The 23,130-nt window shown below is 37.6% G+C and overlaps 2 protein-coding genes across 2 annotated transcripts; both read right to left on the bottom strand.

Moving 5' to 3' along the window:
• Positions 1–1,726: 1,726 nt before the first annotated feature.
• LOC133790362 (dehydrogenase FPY6) lies at positions 1,727–4,840 on the bottom strand. The gene is made up of 12 exons (XM_062227971.1): positions 4,579–4,840; positions 4,361–4,501; positions 3,818–3,866; positions 3,646–3,663; positions 3,438–3,553; positions 3,235–3,348; positions 2,913–2,963; positions 2,740–2,828; positions 2,583–2,643; positions 2,429–2,506; positions 2,161–2,271; positions 1,727–2,017 (listed from the first exon to the last, which is right to left on the bottom strand). Exons 1-12 carry the CDS (start codon positions 4,705–4,707, stop codon positions 1,892–1,894), a joined length of 1,083 nt encoding a protein of 360 aa, XP_062083955.1. The 5' UTR covers positions 4,708–4,840; the 3' UTR covers positions 1,727–1,891.
• An 878-nt stretch (positions 4,841–5,718) lies between these two features.
• LOC133790361 (DNA topoisomerase 6 subunit B) lies at positions 5,719–11,253 on the bottom strand. Its single transcript, XM_062227969.1, has 19 exons — positions 11,042–11,253; positions 10,883–10,935; positions 10,321–10,418; positions 10,000–10,105; positions 9,486–9,623; positions 9,304–9,355; positions 9,121–9,185; positions 8,927–9,033; positions 8,634–8,736; positions 8,458–8,543; positions 8,127–8,323; positions 7,670–7,785; positions 7,443–7,528; positions 7,213–7,285; positions 6,946–7,037; positions 6,689–6,827; positions 6,511–6,605; positions 6,255–6,435; positions 5,719–5,991 (listed from the first exon to the last, which is right to left on the bottom strand). The coding sequence occupies exons 1-19, from the start codon at positions 11,130–11,132 to the stop codon at positions 5,845–5,847; spliced, it is 2,025 nt and encodes a 674-aa protein (XP_062083953.1). The 5' UTR covers positions 11,133–11,253; the 3' UTR covers positions 5,719–5,844.
• Between the last annotated feature and the right edge of the window lie 11,877 nt (positions 11,254–23,130).

Below are 23,130 nucleotides of genomic sequence, written 5' to 3'. Positions count from 1 at the left end.
AATTACTTAATTATATATAACTGATGACATTTTTGGTCATATTCACAAAATTTTATATTATTAAATCTGAATTTAGGGTACCAAATATATGTGATTTTAAAATACAAGATACCATATAAATATTATTGAAAAAAGAGGGTACCAAAAAGATAATTTGTAAAAACAAATGGTACAAAAATGAGTAAATTCCCTATTATATTTATGTTCACAAATATATCATTCATGGTTTTTGGTAAGAAAAGTTACAAGAAAAACTTAGGCCAAATGTTGCTTTCCCTAGCGTTGAGAAAAATATTGATGTTAGGTGTGATGGGCTTCATATTTAAACTCACACAAAAAAATTAAAAATCAAACCTGCTTTTTTCTTCTTTTCATTTCATCCACTCATAGCTGTAAACAGTTTAGCTTGAGAGTAATATATAAATATATATATATAAAAATAGTTTTGGGTATTTTGAACCCATTAGTCTTTGAATTATGCTACTTATTACAATCACTTTTAACATAAAGTCTCTGAATTTGTATATTCTCAATAATTATCTTTTCTACCAACCAAAGTCAATTTTATGAATTAAGAATAATTATTTTTACATTTTCAAATAATAACTAATGAGGGGAACATATTTTCCCGTAAATTTTTTAACTTTAGTAGTATAAAAGATTTGATTGTTAAAAAAATTAGAAGATTTAATTGCTTAAATTGAAACTATAGAAACTAGTATAGTTCAAGGACCAATCAATAATTTCATGTCAATTTTTGTTGATTTAAAGTACTCCATTAATCATCTAAGTTCACTAGTGTTCAAAGTGGAAAAACTAAGCATACTACCCATTTATTGATAGAGTAATTAGTAAAAATAAGCTTTTTTAATGCCACTTTATAAAATGGTATTGTTTTGATAGTTTTTGACAAAATGACATTTCCAAATAAGGTATCGAGCATTTTCGACAAAGGGTCGAGTGTCATACAAGGTGTCAAGTATGACTAAAATGTTATTTTATAAAGAATTATCGAAAAGAGACTATTATGCAAAGTAACTATATAAAAAGAATGTTACTTTTCCAGCACCCGTCGGTGATGTGATTATTGATAAAAAACAATGAAACTAGCCTAATAGATAATGGATTTCTTGCTGTGAAAAATGATGTCATTCTCCTTGCAATAAAGGGAAATGAGAGAGAGAGAGTAGGCTATTTATCATAACTGTGATCGGTACAGTACTACAGAAAAAGATAGGTTTTGATTTGGAACAGTTTAAATGTTATATGCAAGTTGCAGCATGTGAAGGTGCTGCTCCACTGCCTTGAATGAGATTTTGCCCTTCAAGTTCAAACGGTTTAATGCTCACATGTGAAGAATTAGGCCCCATCTCCTGCAATGTCTTGTTATGATTATTTCGGTAAAGATTTTCAAAGTTGAAGAATATTGACACCAAACCCCCATAAAGCTCTCCACTTTAACTACTTCTCTTCAACAAATATTGGTATCTGTTTTTTACACATTTTCACTAGCTTTTGATTTTGGCAGCATTGGGAAGTGAAATACATATACTATATTATACAATCATGAAGTTTTGTTAGTATATGTTAATGGCCTTTTGATATTATTGGTACAAGAATATTTGCTAAAACCTGGTACCTCAATTAGTCTTCAATGTTGTCTGGTTTGGAGACATAAGGTGAAATAAATAAGTGAATACTAAGCTTAAATTAGTTGTTTTGACAGTGACAACAAATCAGTAGCTTTATTCAAATAAGCAGTTACATATATCCTTCTACAAATCTCTTTCTTTTTACTTCATTTCTTATCCTTGATGTTAAAGAAAAAAAGGGATCAAGATAACATTTAACCAGAATGTCAATCATATTTTCAAGAGTGTTATCATCAAGTTCAAAACTTCTTTACTTGAACTGGTGCTCCTTGCTTTGCGCCGGATTCCAGCATTGCTTCTAGAACGGCAACATCTCTGGCACCTTCCTCGAAAGACATACGAGGCTCAGCTTTGTGGTCATTTCCCTTCGATGACAGAAGAAAGATCTCATAAAAGTCAAAACAATAGAGAAAGATGATATAAAATGCTAAAATCTTGCATGAGTAGACTAATGAAAACAAATTAATCAGAAAATGACTTTTGTTTAATTAGAAGAAACATAAACTACCTTTATGCTGGCTTGGGATATGTCATATATAAAACTTTTGAACTCGTCAGTCACTCCACTGAATTTGTAGAATGTGTTTTTGCTTTGCCCATCAGCACTATAAATTGTAACCTGAAACAGCATCCAAGATATCAAAGCTGAAAAATTCTACACTTTTTTTTAATGAAAAATAAAACTTAAGCCTAAATGGCAACTCCTATTCCAGAAAATATTATAATCTAGGGCTCAAAACTTTAAATTCATAAGCTTTGTTAGGTTTTCAAGTTACCAGGTAGCCATGTTGACCATCGTGCTTTCCACGCTCGACTTGTAATGTTCCTTTCAAGCCAACAACTCTCCAGATAATCTACCAAGAAAAATAAAATTACTACAGAGAAATTGTATGCATTCACAAAAGAAATGTTTTGGTTTACGACATATACCTTGGGCGAGCTAGAGGAGACAATCATTACAAAAACTCCAGAGCATCCATTCTCCAATTGGCTAAGTCAAGGAAATTGAAATATTCACCTTTAGAGCTTCAGTTGTTTCAGAGAAAAAGAGGGAAAAAATCTTTGAATTTACAAAGCAATAACTTACAAAAGAGAGTTTATGTTATCTGGTGGAGGTAAAGTCTTGTCCACATAAGATGTTATAGCTGACACTGAGACAACCTCAGATCCAACAAGCTGTGTCAATGGATAGGAAAAAGGTTCATACAATGGCCCCAAGACATAGTTTACTAAAAATAAAATTTTAAAAGGTAACATTACCATCCTCAACCCGGCGATAAAATGCACCCCCATATCTAGAATAAAACCCCCCTGCCATAAAAAATATGTTAACTGGTTAGCTTAAGAAACAATATACTATATAGGTGAGAAGAAATTGGTTAGATATTCAATAATAAGTTGCAAACAGTGAAATCCCTTACACTTCTATGAGGAATGAAAATTGTAGTAATTCACACCTCAAAGACATTGCATCTTTCATAGAGACCATACAACTGAAGTGGGAAGTAGGCATCGAACAACAAGCTATATATCTAATAGGACTCGTGATCAAGAGAGAACAAGAATATGTATGAACACGTACAGTAAAATCGCGCCTCCAAGAGCTTGAGAAGTAAGGATTTGAACTGTTCATAGATCCTTCAACAATAACTTGGACGTTCATCATATCTCCAATATCCGCCACTAGCTTCTTACACTGTGAAAGCCAAAATGAGTGCCTGCCAGGCTAGAAAAAACAGGAGGGTAGCTGTATGCCACTAGTCCTACTACAATAGTAATACATACCTCAACAAAAGCAGGCTCAAATCGATAGTTTTCTGCCACAGCCCAAATGGGTTTACTTGGGATATTGGCACAAATGGAGTTATAGCCTGCAATAGCAGCTTCCAGCTCACTTGTAGCTGTATTAAAACCAAATTGTTAGCAACTTTTAGTTAAAACTAATCATTGAAGACAATGCATACTACTTCAGCCAAAACTACACACTACTTACTAGCTGCTGCAGGTTTCTCTTCAGAACCACCAAGTCAACCATGCAACAGAATCCAAAAGGAAAATTTTAGTACATTGCCCGAGAAGACTATTGACAAATGGAAATATCAAGAACAATTACAGTAATAAATAGAATTCTCTGATATTAATATCCTCTGTGGAGCAGAGATTACCCTGAAGGACATGCTTTCCTGCCTTGAGCATCTTTAGTGAGAAATCAACCTGCACGGAATGGTACATAATGTAGCCTTTGAATTAAGCAAAAGGATTATGCTAAATGGTGTGCTCAGATTATAATACTCTGCAGGACCAACTTTGATGTTACATATTCATTTGAAAACAAAATTAGGAAAATACACTGCTTAAGCAAGCAGTGGTCAATCTAAACCAAGTTCTTTAATTCCTCCTTTCTATTTTTCCATTTTTCTCGTCCTTCATCTTTGCTCAAAAAGTCATCTTCCTTGCATAGTATAAAATGCTATAGTCTACCTACGAGTCCTGACCATTACCACCCTGATATGATTCAACAATTGAACTTACTCTACTTTTAGACATAAATATACAGACATTTTACACTGACGAAGTTCTAGTCAATCCGATTGTATGAACAAAAACCACAAAAAAGTATGTCTTTCAACTTCAAGCATGTATATATATATATATCAAAAAGAAGATTTTTTTTTTTTTGGTTATAATGAATAGGATACGGTTGATACCTGAGCTTGGCCAGCTAAAACCACAGCAACACCAAGTATTGAATTGTCTTGAGCAATCTCATCAAGACCGTTATCTCCCCATTTGCATTCTACTCCTGGGAAAAATTTCTGAGCAATCTCAACTGCACCTCGGGCAGATTCCTGAACCAGAACATAGTCAATTAAAGAAAAATAAAAAAAGGGGTATTTAAAAAATAAAAAGAAGAGGGAGTAATTACCTCAGTTCGACTCCAAATGGCTTTGAGGGAGACGAGGTCGGAGATCTCACTGAGCCTGGGAATGTACTGGGTTCTAACAAAGATACCAGCTCCAAGAATGGCGATCTGGGGCACTACTGCCTTTGCCATATTCAATTCTCCTTTGAATTTTCTTACTGTTTTTCGTTAATGGAATTTGAATTGAAAAACCAGAGCCCGAACAGAGGAAGAAGCTGCCTAGGAATAGAATGGTGGCGAATCCCTCTACTATTGCTCTCGTGGGTACCATTTTTTTATTCTAAAAACACTTTATGTGCTTATTTTGATTCTGACAAAATTAGGTGTGGTTTGGAAATTCACCTATAATTGAAATTTTATTAATTTAATCTATATGGAGTCTTGTCTGTGTAATTACACAAAAATAAAAATTATGTAATCAGAACTAATTGAGAAATTTCTAACTATTATAGTTTTGATGAGAATTAGTTGTAATTTCAATGTATAATTACTAAATAATTTTAATTTTAAATAGTATTTATTATATAATATTATTTTTATATGTAATTACTAATTGATTTAACAAACATAATAATAGTATTTTACAAATAATTAAAATTTGACATCTAAACAACTTATTACCTTAATTTAAAATAGTGTAATTATTATAATATATAATTAGTAATTATACAGTTATTTCCAAACATCCAAACAAGTACAAAATATTGTATATAGTATGTACATATATGTGAAATTGTGAATATTATTTTATTTTAGTTTAAACAACTTATATGAATCAAATTTGAAGTGAAATATGAAACTTTAAGTGACCATGAAAAATACAAAAACTTGTGTGAATTTATTTAGCAAATTTTTAGTATTTTTTGTTTTTCTATTGTTTTGTTTATGACTAAACTTTGAGTTAATAATGAATTTAATGATAATCAGAATACAGGAGAGATTTTACGAATTTTCAAAAACTCACCATGCTTAATCTAATTTAACCAAAATCCACTTTTTTTGTTTGTTAGCTATTTTATTTCCACTTATACATATTATTTAACAAAGCATGATTTTAAGCTATAACTATAACATACCAATCACATCTTCCAAGTTTTGTGAAATGGTTAGAATCAGATGTATGATATGATTAGATTAAGCAAATTAAATAACAAGACACTTCTTTTATTAGTACAAGAATAATGAAAAGAAAAAATATCAAATGAAAAATAATACATGACCACCTTTTCAATTTAAAGGATAGGCAATAAATCCTAGTTTTCTTTTTTCCTAATTATACAATCTGAAAACAAATATGGGGTTGTGTAAATCGATGAAGCTATCCTCAGCTTCAAGTGACTGTAAATATATAGATTGTCTTGGCTCCTCACTCACTCCACTCTGTGTTGCGTACTCCATTGCCATCTCATAGTCCACCTTCGATAAATTAAACGCAAACAGGCACAACAACCACACCAATTTAGATTGCCATTTTATCAATGATTAATAATATGTGCACCCAAACATTAACATTATACATAGTGACGTGTCACTGCTTTTTAAAATAGTGAGTCCCAGTTTTAATAAATGTGATTGGCTAGGCTAACCTGTCAGATCACTATGTGTAATGTTTGAGTATATATTTAAGTGCACATATCATTACTCTTTATCAATTTAGAAAGCAATACAACTGAACTCACGTGTTCAACATGTTGAGCAAGCTTTTCCCTGAGAGTTTCTTTCGTAACCGTCCGATCTGAAACTTTATCGAGTAATTCGGAGTCATCGTCATCATCAGCCACCCGTTTCTTCTTTGATGCATGTGAATGTGCCATTTCTTTCAAAACCTCGTATACAGCACTGGTAGCATCCACAATGTACCTGCCAATTGATAATGAGAATGTCAGAGATCGATTTCGAACAACTTAGTTTGAGAGCTGTGTTGGTTAAATTTACTTGCTCAGATTCCGTTTTCTTTCCTGCTGCTCGCGTGCCTGTATTTTCTTCACTATCTTCGATTTAAGCTGGATACAACACTGCTGAATAGCAGACTGAAAGACATAAAATTTTGTTAGTTTTGTAATTTACAAATGTTCATAAAGGAAATCCCAAAATTTAAGCGGGCAATTCATACCTTCACTGCTGTAGCTATTTCGGTAATATCATCTCCGATATACTCCTTTCCAGTCCCTTTGAAGGGAATTTTGGTGCTTACAATGCTCACAAAAACACCAATTTTATCTTGTGTCTGGTTGATCTTGTAACTATTCCAGCTGAAAAATTATGTTTTAAAAGATGTTAGTCTGGTTAAACTTTAATTTGTCTTCATTACTAGACTTTTTTCGTTAAAAAAAAAAAAAAAAACTACACGACCCTTTCCCACTTTCTTACTTAATTCTCTTAAGGGCAGTTCTGGTTACAACATCAGCACCCTGCTCAAAAAGAAGAGGTATCCGGTTTGCGAATCTGAAAATATTCAGACCCTACAAGCAAACATTCAAGCTTCATTAGTTGTACATTTACTAGTTGAGTTGAACTGCAGAGAACATAAGGTATATCTTGATTAGCTTGTTCTGAACTGTAGCAGTTACAGAACAAAGCCTGTGAAAAACTTGGGACTCAAAAGCTAATTTATATTCAAAATTGGGAGTAGCCTACTTGCTTCACATCTTTTCCACCCATGCTGACTCCAGCTTCCACAATGAATGGGTGGCCTTCAAAAACTTGAGCACTGTATATTGTCGTAGTCAAGAAAAACATATTCAGAAACATTTTCTCAGAGTACATTATTGAAATTAAGTTTAAATAGACAAATTCTCACAAAGATACACAAGTTAGTTCCCCAAAACTCGTGACAAGGAGAAAGAAACACAAGATTCAAACACAACCTGCCTGAATAAGTTGCAACCATGTCTGGATGCAGCTCTTTTATGATACCAAGCCGAAGATTATATTCCCCTGCAGGACTTAAACACTGGAAACAGTTTCAGAGTATGAGCCCATTAACATCAGATAGACAACAACATGTAATTAAAGCTGGGTAATTATCAGAATGATTAAGAAATATTAATTAGTGAGAATAAAAAATTAATATAAAGAGCCTGTGAAAGCTTACATCACCACTAGGATCATCAAACTTAGCTTGACGAAATAACTGATGGATGCGGACGATTTGCTGAGAAGTTAGAGACTTAACAAGCGTTTTGGGGTTGAAGTCGGGACCCATTTCCCCTTAATAAAGAAAACATAACAAGTTAGGGATCAACTTTCTAATGTTAATAATGTACAAGAGACAGAGAGGCAAATAATTGCGCTAGCTTAAGATAACAACAATTTACCAAATTCTTGAAATTTAATTTTAAAAGTACACCTACATGTACAGTTTTAGTGTAGAGTGCTCAATTTTCCACACCATTTTTATGAAAAGAAATCTAAGAAAAACAGAGTTTGTGACTCTTGGACTTCCAAAATCATATGCTACAGAGCTCTGTTCTAGGTTATACATACTGGTGATAATGAAAGACTTCAACTTGCATAACCAGCAGATACATTCAGTTCTCGAGTGATCCTACCTATTAACCGTTCAGCATAAGGTTTTCCTATATTTACAAATTCATGCTGAAGAAATTGTAAAAGGTTTTGCTTTGAAGTTTCTGTTATGAGACGTTTGATCAGCAGTAAGTCAACTGATGATGGATGGTGCTTTGTCTCAAGAGGAATTGGTGGCATTACATCAGTCCTTCGAGCAAACCTTATAGTTACATTTTTACTGCATAAAAAATGAGAATTCAAGTAGTGTAAACTTATTATTTAACTATTTGCTAGGAAGTATTACATGTGTTTCTTAGTGTGTGTGTGTGTGTGTGTGTGTGTGTGAGAGAGAGAGAGAGAGAGAGAGCATACTCAGTTGAATCTGTTACAAATTTAAACAAAAATTGGGCATAAGGGGTGATAACAGCCATTTGCCTCATGTAGTGCAATATCTTGGACTGCACGTGCCAAGAAAGAAGTTTTCTCAGATTAGATATTATGGGGAAAATAAAAATAAGAGAGAGATGTGCCAGTCATGAATTGCATACACGATAGGTAGTCCAATTTCCTTCAATTACAACTTGTATTTCAGCTCCATGCCAATGCTCCTTATTATCTCGTTTTTCATGTGCATGTACATGAGGAATGTTCCTGACAACTTGGAAAGAGCACCATTATGACTATGAACAAAAATCTAAACCAGGACAACTCAAGCAAAAACTTCATATACAAGTAACACATACACATATGCGAAGATCAGTCTATAAAACAGTCAGGTTTGCAACTTGGCACAATAAACAAAGAAGGAAAAAATATCAATCTTTCATTAAATTTGACATACCGATGAATATCTATATCCAGCCTGCAGTATGTACTGTAATTTTGGCCCTTCATCGATGATGATATCTCTATAGGAAGCCCTGTACTCATCTTGGACCAAATTAAAGCCTGAAAATTTTTAACATATCTTATCAAGTTACATTCAACAAACAAATCCCATTAGAGTAGAGGAATATGATGTCCAACCAATCTTACCATCTTTGCACCAAGACCAAATTTCCCTCGTGTCTGCTTCAGGCCATATTTTGTCCCAGATAGAACTGCATGGGTTTGTTCATTTACATAAGCTCATGGATATATAAGGAAGAAATCAAGGATCGACAAATTTGAGTAGGACCAAACTATTATGGAAACTTGGTTAATAGAGTAATTCTGAACCTCGTCCAAACATATTTGGTATGTCATCATGTGGCATTCCTTTTCCATTATCCTGCATTTAAAACCAATTATAAAGATAAGGTTTTCTCCTGCACTGAATGAGGCAATACACAAAGCAATGAGGAAAAAAATATAAGTGTTGTTATATTAGAAGAAGGCTGTGAAATAAGATTTGAATCAACCTTGCATGTCACCCGGTAAAATGAAGCTTCACCTCGACCCTTCATTCCCTTTGAAGGTTGGGACTCTTTGACTTTTTTTCCAAGCGAAACATTCTTTGCTTGCATTTCTTGGGCACGGGCCTCCTTTGCCAATCTTTTCTGCAATACAGGAAGCAAAATACATGAGAAAGAATTTGAAAGAAGGTCCTCTTTGTAAAAAGTAATCAAATCTACAAAAATTCATACTAAAGATATTGTTTCTGGTGGATTCTCTCAAATTCAAACATTCCACATATTAACTTATAGTGCAACTACAACTTTTTGTTCCGCACCACAAAATATAAACACCAAAAATTAATGAAAATATACATTATCCACGAGGATTAATACAGCAGAAATTAACCACTTGCGGAAATAAAATAAATTCAACACACAACTTCTTAAGCTGCCAGACGTATAACCTTCGCAGTTGCACTAGTACTTAATAGTCATAAATAAATAAAATAAAATAAAAAAACACTAGAAATGAGCACACCTCTCGAGCCTTAGTTGTCTCATAATCATCATAGAGTGCCTCATCAACACGTTCTCGATCAACAAGACCAATCATAGAGTTAAACTTGCTTCTACCAATCTCCTCACTGCAATAGGCAAACATATCAATCAAAACAACAGTAAACATATCCAAATTCAAGCAATACAGAGCTAGAGGTAAAATGAAGTAGAATTCAAGACCTGTGTATCAACTACAAGTCACAGTGATCTTATGAAATGATGTGTTCAAGTATAAGTAACCAATCTTACATATTAAACATTTCCAAATTACTCATAATTTGGTATCAGAAAACCCACTCACATGGTTATTTCGACAACAGGAAGCTCTGAAATGGACTCAGCAGAATCAAGTGAATTTTCAACAAGCTCCCTCACAGTGGTGTACAAAGATTTCCCAGGCTGAGAATTCAACAAAATGAACAAAAATCAAGCTCCTAAAATTACACAGCTAACATTGGGTAATCAGCACTTGTTCATTTCTAGAAATTTGACTGAAAATACATCTAAGTTAATCAAATTCAAAAGATTTCCCAGGCTGAGAGTTCAACAAAAGGAACAATCAAGCTCCTAAAAATATCACAGCTAACATTGGGTAATCAGTACTTGTTCATTTCTAGAAATTTGACTAAAAATACATCAAACTTAGTCAAATTCAAGAGATTTCCCATGCTGAGAATTCAACAAAAGGAAAAAAAAAAATCAAGCTCCCAAAATTACACAGCTAACATTGGGGGATCAGTAGTTCATTAACTTCATTTCTAGAAATTTTACTGAAAATAAAACAAACTTAATCAAACTCAACCTGAATAAACAAGAGATCATCGAATTTCGTAAAATATCAAATAAAGAAGGAAGAAAATTACATTATCAAATCCAGCAATGTTCTTGTTCTCCGCAAAAAACTCAGCGGGAGATTCTGCGAGTTTCACAACGAATCAATCAACAATTACAATTCACAAATTCATATTTACTTAATTATACGTATATATATATATCGTTATATATGAGAAAGAGAGACTAACTCTGCTTGAGGGTGCTGGGGGTTTCCTTAGACTTTTTCGGAGTCTTGGATTTGGGTTTCTTAGGCTCGGGAGGGCTTTCACTGCTCTCCATTACGAATCTCGACAGAGAAAAATGCGAAGAAGAAGAAGAAAGAAAAAGGTACAGAGCAAGCTCAAGCTGCTAGCTAGGGCTAGTTACAGAGAGAACGATAGTCAATTAGACTAGAGAATTTTTTTTTTGGTAAAAGTTGAAATTAAAGAAGTTATTTTTTTCTATAAATCTAACGCCCCAGAGAAAAGAGGATGGATTATCCAACGGCTCAGATTTAGTACTTTATCAGTCTCCCCAATTTTTGTTTGCCGCCAAAATTTGTATCAAATCTCAACCCTCCATTCATGGTGTGCGCGCAAAACCGTTGGATCTAAGTATCATCACGATCATAAACCCAATTGATAGGGATACACATTTTCTCAATCGGGGTCACTAGGACCGTTGGGGAATACTCGCTTAAATGGGGAAGAGCACTCGGATGGGGATAATTTTCAATTCTCAAATATTAAATAAAGTGGGGGCGTGGATTCCTTACCCCGGTGGCCTGTGTAAATATTTATATATTTTTGTACTATTTATTTGTATTTTATATCATTTTTTATATGTTATTGTAGTATACTAGTAATTTTTTTAATATTTTAAATTTTATTTGGGATAATATTTAGTATTTTAAATCATATTGTGCAATATTTTAATTTACAAATAATTTACAATTTTCATTTTAAAATTTATTTTTTAAATATATAGGTTCTCCATTGGGATTACCCACCCACCCTCGACAGGGAATAAGCAGGGATGGGGCGAGGACAGGGATTAAAATTAAAATAGGGACGAGGACGGGGGAGCACTCCCCGCCAATTCTCCACCTTGTAGGCATCACTACTAACTAACTATATTCTTTTCTTTTAGGGGAATATACATGTTGGATACCCTATAGTTTTGGAAAATTGAGTTTTGGTGTAACATCCTCAATTTGCTAATAAGGTTTAGGACCTTGATTAGCGTGCCTAGAGGGCAATAAATGAATTAACATGTCAATATATGAATTTAAATGAATATGTGATTAGAATGCATGTTTAGGTGGAATAAATATGCATGTGGGCCCCGTTTGTTTGTTAGGGGTAAATTGGCAATTTTAGCCCGTTGAGGGCATAAATGTAAAAGTTGTGTAATATGATTAATACCACGTGTGAGTGGTGATATTATTGTGATGCATGTGCCGAGACGGTCCTAGGGAGCTAATTAGTTTAAAAGTCACAACGGGATTAAATACCCGGCTCGGGAGAAGCCTAGGGGTATTTCGGGAATTTTGCAAAATTGAGTTTGAGAATTAATGGTTAATGGTTAGTGGTAATTGAGTAACTTGAGTGACCATTAGTAACCATTAAGAGTAACAAATTTAGATGAGAAAAATTGTAGAATTGTAGGAAAGGTGAAATGGCAAAAATGCCCTTGAGGTTTAGTTAGGAAATGAATTATATGGAGGGGTAAAATGGTCTTTTGGCAGGATATAGAAACCTTCAACTGAGGAAAAAGATGATTTACGTGTTAACACTTAGGCATATCTTGTTTATGCTGAAAATTGGAGGAAAAACTAGAAGGAAAGGAAAAGAAGAAGAGAGCTGAAATTAGGAGACCTAGGAGGAGAATCAAGTGGTTTGAGGCAATTAAAGTTTATCATAACCAAGATTGTTCAGAGGTAAGAGTTTATCCCCTGTTTTGCTTAAGTTTTAAGCTTGATTTCTAGAAAGTAAGTATGGAAATTTAAAGATAGTTATGGCTGGTTTTGTATGGAAATCAGCTTGGTAATCAAGAGGAATTGGTTTAAAGCTGGGATTGGAGGGAGTTCAAGCTGAATTATTGATTGGAGTAAGAGTTCTAAGCATCTTTGAATTTTCATTTCTGGTGTGGTTTAAGAATTTGGAAGCATGGTTTAAATTTCTCAAGCCTTGGTTTAAGTTTTAAAAGCTATGGTTTAAACTTCTGAAATCTGAAACCAAAGTGTGGATTTTGAGTGTGATTGTGTGTTGGGCTTGTTGTTGATGTTTACAGGTTGTTAGATGGTTCATTTAAGGTTTTAAATTGATTTTGGGGTCTAAGTAGGAGAAAATGCAGGGGAAAACCCAGAATTCTGGGTTCGCGTAGGGGCGCCACGACCCTGTTCTTTGGTGCCGTGGCGCAAGGCTGCATCAGGAGTTGAGGCCATTCTGGATGCTGCGGCCCTCAAAGGATAGTGCCGCGGTGCTAGGCTATTTTCAGGACAGTGAAATTTTGCATTTTTGGGCATTTGCCCCGGGGGCTCGGGGGATGTTCACGTTGTCTTGCTTTGGGAAATTGGAGGTCCCGAGAGTACGGGATTGGTCCTAGGAAATGGTTTTGGATTGGTTAGTATTAAAAAGTGTTTTATATGTGTTGTGACTAGGTTTTCGAAGAGGCTCGAGTTAGAGGACCGTGCTCGTGACTTTGGTGTATTGAGAAGCTCAGGATACAGGTAAGAAAACTGTAGTACCCGTAGAGCAAGGCATGGGCCCATAGTGTTGTTGTAGGGCACGACCCTAGATTGAATTACATGTTAGGGTGTAGCCCTTGACTGAACAGTTATATGCTTGAATGTTGTTTGAGTTATGCTATATGTGATTTTAGTTGAATGAACGGCAAGGGAGTTGAGAACGGCAAGGAGCCGGGAGCGGTAAGGAGCCGAGATCGGCAAAGGGCTGAGAACGACAGTGGGGCCGAGAGTAACACTTAGCACGCGGAGTGCATATTGTTAGGGTGAGACCCCAATGGATACATGGGATATCCTTACGGTGAGGACCGAGATCCTAGACTTTGGTAATGTTTCTGGGACGGCATGGTCGTATATGTTTAGTCTGATGGACTATCTGTTTATCTGTGGATTATCTGATACATTAATTATATAATATGCATATGTTATGTGCTGTTTGAGTTTTCTTGCTGGGCTTCGGCTCACGGGTGCTCTGTGTTGCAGGTAAGGGCAAAGAAAAAGTCAACCAACCATGAGTATGGAGAGCGTGAGGCGACGCGTACATGTTTGGCCTGCCCGACTGCTTTGGTTGGGGGCATTTTGAGAAATGGCTGTGTTAAACTGTGATTTTGATGGTTAATTATCTATAAACCATATTTTGGGATCCCAAATGTAAAACACTTGAAATTTTCAATGAAATAGAGTATTTTCAAAGATCATAGCCTTGACTTTTGTTAAATCACACTCTTGTTATAAAAATCTCGTTTAGCGAGTTAATTGCACATTTTATACTCACTTAGTAATGGCTCTGAGGTAGTAGGGCGTTACATTTGGTATCCTATATTATGTATAATACTCATATATGTTACACCCAAATTTCGACACAGTCATAAATGAGTCTCGAAATGTAGGCTCGTAAAGCGTAAGTTCGAAAATGACAAGTAATGGTTCAACACTTATATAAATGTGTGTGATTCATGACTTGTTCATGTTGGTGATCGAGCACAAGGTCAGAAGGCTTGAGCTTAAGCATCAAGCTTGAAAGAACGAATCTTCCCTGAGGCATGTGTGTAATTCGAGTCTTAGTGTGAGCTCGAAGGTGTTGGTCTCCGAAGATTGAGCTTGATGAAATCATTGGCTAAGGACGAGGCTGGCTATAATAACGAGCTCGAAGTGTTGGTCGATCTCAAAAACGTGCAAACCTTGCGTTCGAGGTCAGTAACGCGCTTTGTACACGACAACTGTTAGGAGATCCCTATTCCTTAGGGATTTGTTGTTAGTTGATATTAAATATCAATCATCATGAGATATTATGTAATTAATGCATTTAATTATATTTATTTCAAATTTTAATTGTAACTTCCCGAAATAAGGGGAAGATATTTTGTTAACCAGGTCTATAAACAGCCTGGAGAATTTCATTTATGGGCACGCACAATTTGGTACGGAGAACACTCTGCTAAATTTCTTTGTAAAAGCTCTAAGAGAATATCACAAATCAATAATATTGACTCGTGGACTAGGCAGATTTTAACTGTTGAACAACGTAAAAATCCAACTGTTCTTCTTTGTTTACTTAAATTATTGTTTAGTGCTATTCATATTTAAGTTGACGAAAAATAGCGTCAATAGTTTGGTGTTTTCATTGAGAGCATTAAGCAAATCGTTGGATTGTTTAGTCAGAAACTTCCTAAATTACCAATGGCCGCCGCAAACAACCCAGGTAATGGTGGGCGACCATTGCCCCAAATACCTGAGGAGCAAACTCCTCGAACTGAAGATTACCCAAGGCGACCTAGAAACAACCAATGACAGACCACGACCCAGATGAGGGGACCCTCCGACTCCCAGGGACCGCCTGTGCCCAGGCCTGACGAGGACCTCTATTATAATACTGAGAGGTAAATCCCCATTGTTGAACTGGAGAATCACCAACTACGCCAATAATTGGCAGAGGCCACAAAGTGCAATGAAGAATTGACCAAGCAGGCCACTGAGGTCTAGGCACCACCCCGAAGGCCCAGAGGACGTCCCCGAGGGAGCACGACCACCAGAAGGGCTGGACAAGGGGCTCAGTATGCTTAGCCAAGGCCCAGGGCAAACCCTGGCGATGAACGCTGCAACAGTCAGAATCCTGTGATCCATAAGGGGAAAGACCGGGTAAAGCTGTGCAATCCCACATCGCCTAGGAAAGGTCAAGTGTGATGATTCTAAGACTATGTAGGTATGGGACTACACAGTTGAAGATAGCTTAAATGGATTGATGGTGTAACGACCCAAAATCGCTAATAAGGCTTAAGGGCCTTGATTAGTGTGCCAGGAGGGCATGTTGGGGTTTATGTGTGATTTTTATGAGTTAAATGCATGGTTATGATTTAAAGCGTGTTATATGACTATTTGACTATTTGAGATGCATGACTATGTGTATTAGTATGCATGTAGGCCCTGATTGTGTTAGAAGGGCATATTTGTAATTTTGGCCATTTTGGGCATAATTGTATTGATATGTGATGATTGTTGAGACCACAGTGGTATGTGGGTGTATCAGTGATTTGTGACTCGAGACGATCCCAGAGAGCAGGTTAGCGGAAAAGTCATGGTGGGAATTTATACCCGGCTCAGGGCGAGCCTGGGGGTATAAGCAGGAATTTAGAGAATAGATTGAGATTAATTTTGATGATGGGGAATACTTATTTGGTGATTTATCAGGTGTTGGAAAGCAACGGGAAAATATTAGAGACACTTGAGGATTAGCGGGAATTGGGTAAAATGACTAAAATAGCCCTACTTGGACAAAAATGGTTTAGAATTAATAGGGAGGGCATTTTGGTCAATTGGCTTTTAGAGATTGATTTATGAGGCTTTATATACTTAGTGGGATTGGTAGAGAGAGGGAATGGCTGTGGAAAAGAAAGAAAAAGGAAGAAAAAGAAAAGAGAGAAAAACAGAGGGGTTTTGTTTCAAAGGATCGGTTTGGGGTTCTAGCACCATTTCTCTTCAAATTTCTTGGAGCAAAGCTCAGTGGATAGCTATGATAGGCTGAGCATCAAGGATCTTGAGTTAGACTTGAAGATTTGGCAAGGATTAGCAAGAACACATCAACTTTTGAGGTAAGTTCTTAGAGTTTTCAGTTTTAAGGGTTTGGCTGGTTTGAGCTGTGTTTTGGGCTGAGATGATGGGAATTTTAGGGAATTTCTGGGCAAGCTTTGAGGAAGAGCAAGCTAAGGAGTTCTAGGAAATGAATCAAGGTCGAAATTGCATCAACGGTATGAATTCTAAGCCTTTAACTTTGTTGTTTGACTGAATTTCTGGGTTTAGGGTTGATCATGGTGAATTTTGAGATTTGGGTTGAATGTGCTTGGGTTTTGAGGATTTGGGATGCTTGGGATGAGTGGAGAGTGTTTATAAGCTTGATTTTGAGTTTGGTAAAGATTTGGGGAAGTTTGGGTTGAGATTGGCTCAAAGAAATCGCAGAAAAGGAATTTGGGTTTTGCCTGCATGCAACTAGCGCTACAGCGCTAGTCTTTGGGCGCTGTAGCGCTAGGCCCTGTTTCTGGGGATGCTGATTCTGCTTGTAGCGCTATAGCGCCCCCTTTTCAGCGCTGTAGCGCTACCCTGTTCCCAGAAAGGGGTTTTTGGGTTATTTTTTAGGGATTTTGACCTAGGGTTCGGGGTTCGATTCCTCCATCTTGTTTTGTGGATCTAGGACTTCCCGGGGGGCTCGGGATTGGCCCCGAGACTAGGTTTTTGGACTTGGGGTTCGGTGTTGACTTTGACCTATGGCTGTGTTTAGGTGTGTGCTAAGGCTCGAGTGGGATCGTGCTCAAGGAGTCAAGTGTTGAAAGCTATCAATTGATAGGTAAGAAAACTATAGCACCCGTAGGACAGGGCATGGGCCCATGATGTGATTGCAGGGCTCGGCCCTACATTGCATGCTGAGATGATTGCAGGGCACGACCCTATATTGCATTACATGTTAGGGTGCAGACTTAATTGAATTGATATATGTTTGAATGCTACTTGAGTTATACTATTTGCATTTATAGTAGAATGAACGGCAAGGGCCGAGAACGGCAGTGGGGCCGGAAGTAACACTTAGCACATGAAGTGCTTGTAGTCAGGGTGGGACCCCATGGATACATGTGATATCCTTTCGGTGGAGACCGAGACCCCAGGCTTTGGTAAGGCCTCTGGGACGGCATGGCCGTATTTGTTTAGTCTAATGGAATACTTGGTTATCTGTGGATTATCTGATATGTTAACTGTATAAATCGCATATGTTATGTACTGTATGAGTTTTCTTGCTGGGCTTCGGATCACGGGTGCTCTGTGTTACAGGTAAGGGCAAAGATTAAGTCAACCAGCCATGAGTACGGAGAGCGTGAAGCGACGCATACATGTTTGGCCTGCCCGACTGCTTTGGTTGGGGGTATTTTCGAGAAATGGCTATAATAACCTGTGACTTTAATAACGGACCAACTGTAAACTTATTTTAAGTTGTAAATGGTTTTCAAACCTTATTTTGGGATCCCAAATGTTTAATACTAGAAGTTTTTAATGAAACAACACATTTTCAAAGATTACAGCCTTAACTTTTGCTTAGCCACACTTTTGTTTTAAAAACCTCGGTTAGCGAGTTCATTGCACCTTTTTCGTTTTAAAACTCACTTAGTAACGGCTCTAAGGAAGTAGGGCGTTACAGATGGGTACTACCTGTCACGCCCCGGCTGCCCCGGGACACGCGACGGAGATCGGTGAACCGGAAATTTGACTCGTTGCCTGAGTCCTTTGGTTAAAAAACGTGTTTCTAGTGTCATTAATAGGTTAAGGTGAAAATCAATAAAAAGGAAATGATATATTTTATTAAAAACTGTTCATGGGCCCACTAGAACATTTACAAGTTATTTACATCTCAAAATGGCCATTACTATTTAAAATTTACAACCCGTCGACCTAAGCGGCAAAAATTAGGGTAAACCCCCTAGTTCCTCTGAGAACTCCTTGGCCGTGGTGGTCAAGCGGTCGCATATGTACACAGCGTCGCCTCAACTCTCCACTCAAGGCTGGGTGAGCTTTTCTTTCCCTTTACCTGCACCACATAGCACCCATGAGCCAAAGCCCAGCAAGAAAACACAATATTGCATGTGAACAATATCAGATGCTGTAATTACATTACACAGAGCTTTATAGCTCTAAACTGATGAGTGACTGTTGGATAAGTCTCTAGCCATCAAATGAACAGGTGACTAATGAGTCACACTTTGGACAGGTGACTAATGAGTCACGCACTGGCTAGGTGACTAATGAGCCACGCTCAGGATAGGTGACTAATGAGCCACGCTCTGGAGGTCCCATACCCTCCTAGCCATGTGACCTATGGGTCACCTTAGCCTTTCCGGCTCTGGCTCTAAATGACTAGCCTTTGGCTAGACAAGTGCTTATTAATATTCATCGAACTTGAGGTCGGTCCGGCATTAATGCTCATTTGAGTCATTCAATGCAGATGTCGATTAGATCTAATCTTTGTTGGTTGGCATTAAACATGCTAAAACTGTAACGTCCTGGTTACCCCAGAACAGTTACGGTGAACAGTGAACTGGAAATTTGACCCGCTACCCGAGTCCTTTGGTTAAAAACGTGATCTAAGTGTTAATATCAGGTTAAGGTGAAAAACCAGTAAAAAGGAAAGGGTACATTTCATTAAATAAACAAACTGCTCATGAGCCTTTCAAAATGTTTACAAGTAGTTCGTAATACAAAAGAGTTGCTACAGTTCCAAATTTACAATCCTCACCGGCCTAAGCGGCAAAAATAGGGTAAACCCCTAGTCCCTCTGAGAACTCCTTGACCGTGGCGGTCAAGCGGCCCTGTATGTACACAACATCGCCCAAGCTCTCCACTCAGGGCTGGTTAAGCTTTTCCTTCCCTTTACCTGCACCACATAGTACCCATGAGCCAAAGCCCAGCAAGAAAACACAATAAGACATGATATAATATCAACAATGATCATAATAACCATTCTGGACTATCAGTCCAGCAAATAGGTGACAATAGCTAAAACTCACAATAGTGAGCGTCGCTCCCTCTAGCCATGTGACGATAGGGTCACCAGGGCTTAACTGAGAAGGAGTTCTTTCATAAGTTGATTAGGACAGGTGCATGGTGATTAGTCACCAACATAACCTTCCTCTCGACCCTAGAGTCGAAACTATGGACAGCGTCCCTTAGCCATGTGACGAACGGTCACCGGGGTCATATACCTTGGCTATAGTCATCTGGTCGTAGACCAGGCAAGCGCTTATAAGTTCTTCGACCTTAGGGTCGGTCCTGCATTAATGCCATAGAGCCATTCAATGCGTGATCATCGACTTTAGAGTCGGTCCCTGACTAGTCAGTGTCTCAAACAGGTAATCAGCGTTCACTAGTATTTAATATGCAATCCATGTCCACATATATCAACCAACATGCCTCAATGTCAAACCATGCATGTCACATACCTGCATAGGGTGCAACTGTATTCATACACTGCTTTCTTACCTTAGGTTCGAGTGAGAAGTATGATAAAGACGACCCCTGAGAACGATCGATCTTTTAGTTCCTTAGCGGTTACCTAATCACAACCAATTATAACTTCCATTAATGAGAATCCATAATAATAGGGTCTTAACCTAAGCACCACCCTCGAGACCTCGAAACATGCCCACACAGTGAGTAGATTCGATCCCGGGCCTTAAGGATTGAAACCCCAAATCAAAAACCCTTAAAAACACTCAAAACGGGACTTAGAAGGAACAGGGTAGCGCTACAGTGCTCAACCCTTAGCGCCACAGCGCTATACTCAGAACTGCCCAAGTGCCAGAAAGCCTCCTGAGGAGCGCTATAGCGCCCTAAGGTGGGCGCTGTAGCGCTACCTCCAGATCTAATCTCCCCTGAACCGACCTTCTTCAACTCCTTCGATTCTAACTTGATTTCCAAGCTTCCAAATCCTATTCTTGATGCCAAATGAACCCAAAAACCTTCCCAACACAACCCAAACATAACAAGCATGGGAACCCTAGCCAAAACTCCCAACAAAACCATGAATTCACCCTAGAAATCTCAGCTGCAAAATAAAACCAGAACAGGGCAAACCAGAGAAAACCATGGTTAGAAACTTACCCAAGGCTCGGCTTATGATGGTCTTCAATGGTGGAACACACTCCCAAACTCCCAAGGCTTGCTTCCCAAGCTTGAATCCTCAAAATTGGTTCAAAAACCACAAAGAACGGTGAGGAGAAGAAGGTACGGGAGAACTCTTTTGCATACTCTGTTTTCCACCACTTTCTTCAGCTGTCAAAGGTTATATCTATCCTAGGGGTGAAATGTCCATTTTACCCCTAGGTCAATTAATAGTTTCTAAAGACTCCCAATGGCATATTTGGTACTTTCCTCCTAACTCGTTAATCATAATTAACGCTCTCCAATTCCTGCTATTCTCAATGTTCTCAAATACCAATAATTCACATCCCGTTACCCTTTATCTCCCGGTAACGCTCTAATCATCAAAATCACCCCGAGACTCAACCCAAGTCCCGACACTTAAACCTGTTGTGACTAAACCACTAATCAATATTCTACGATCGTCTCATGTCGAATAGCTCGAACAAACCCACATCATAATGTGGTCTCAACATATATCATCGACATGCATACAATTAACATTATATTATAATATAATTCTCATAAACATGCATAAACACATTTAATGGCGTAATTAAACAATTATGGCCCTCCCGGCCTACTAATCCAGCCATTAACCATAATAGGGAATCCGGGGCATTACAAAAACCATCCTTGACTTATGAGTCAATGCCCTAACTAATGAGTCAGTGCCATTCACAAGTAAGCAATGCTACCAGTATATATCGTATGTCAAATATACAAACACGGGACATTCAGCATGCTTACTTAACAGTTGCTAGCATAATGATGATCATGCACAAACACAAAGACTCAAGCTCTGAACAGTTTCATAGTCAATATTCATGGCATGCCGTAATGATACCTTTATGCAAATGAGCAAGCTTGCTAAGCATTCAATATGCTATCAATGTCCACATTTAAATATCCAACACGCATCAAGAACAACCATGCATGTCACATTTGGGGATGTAGTTCTCTTACACTGTTTTCTTACCTCAGATTTGAGCTAGAATGAATAAAAGAATGACCCTTGAGAACGATCTGACTTTAAGTCCTTTAGCGGTCACCTAATCATAACCAAATAAGGGACACCATCAATAAAATGAACATCATAGGTTTCCAAACCAATATCTAGCCTCCGGGACATCAATCCAAACTAATCCAAGTAGTAGGAACAATCCCGAACCCTAAAACTATGTTCCCGGGGTCAAAACATGCAAATGGGCTGAAAACTGACCAAGGGCTGCGGCCCTGACTCATTGGGTCGTGGCCCCCAGTACATCCTGAAGCAAGGGCTGCGGCGCCCATCATCAAGGGCCGCGGCGCCCAGCCAGTGCATTTTTAGGGAGCTGTTTCATCAAGCAAGGGCCGCGACACCCCAAGAACAGGGCCGCGGCCCCCAACCCTGGGCCATTCCCAAACACGTTTTCAACATCCCAAAGCCTCCAAAATCATACCTAAACATTACCCAATCATCAAATCAAAGTTCCCAAGCTTCCCAATGGTCCAAAACCATCAAAACCCAAGGTTCGAACGAACCAAAAACTCAACGATTCACAAAATCTAATTCAAAGCTTAGAAACTCAAAAACTCAAAACTTAAAACTTCGATTACCTTTGATTGGGTTGTTTTCCATCAAATCCTTTGGTTAAGAAGCTTCTAATCTTTCCTAGGATCGCTATGCCTCGATCCTCGCTCGATTCTGACTCCTAGAACTCGAGATTTCTTCGAAAGAGCTTCGAATGGTAAAATGAACTAACGAAGGAAGAACGAGAGGTTTTCTAACGTACGTTCTATCTGATAAGCTACTTCATGATTAAGTAACCTCAAATAAAACCTAGTGCTCGGGACCCCGAAAACACCCCCGAGGGTATTATAGTGAAAACCTCCGAAATTTCCTCCTGACCTCAATAACTCCCAATTTATCATCAAATAAACATTCTTATTACCCCATAATTGACCCCGTTATGACAAAACCGCTAATCCATTATATAAGTCCGTCTCATGACAACTAGCTCGAATATATCTCCATAATGATGGAATCTCATTCATAATTCACAATTTGCACCCAAATACACAATTATGCCCTAAACGGGCCATATTGCCAAAATAGTTTAATAAACAAATGTGGACCCACATGCATGCATATAACATTATATTATGATATAATTCACGTAAACATGCACATAATCATTTAATGGCATAATTAAACAGTTATGGCCCTCCCGGCCTACTAATCCAGCCATTAAACCACATTAACGATTTTAGGGCATTACACTACCTATATCAACAAGATGCAACTTCTTTTCGATAACCCATCACTTGAGAACTACAAAGTTAAGTGTGCTTGACCTAGAGTAATCTCAAGATGGGTGACCTCCTGGGAAGTTT

The sequence above is a fragment of the Humulus lupulus genome, chromosome 7, assembly GCF_963169125.1.
Source record: "Humulus lupulus chromosome 7, drHumLupu1.1, whole genome shotgun sequence".
Lineage (NCBI taxonomy): Eukaryota > Viridiplantae > Streptophyta > Magnoliopsida > Rosales > Cannabaceae > Humulus > Humulus lupulus.
Note: the sequence above shows the minus strand (reverse complement) of the source record. Positions and strands in the feature narration are given on the sequence as shown.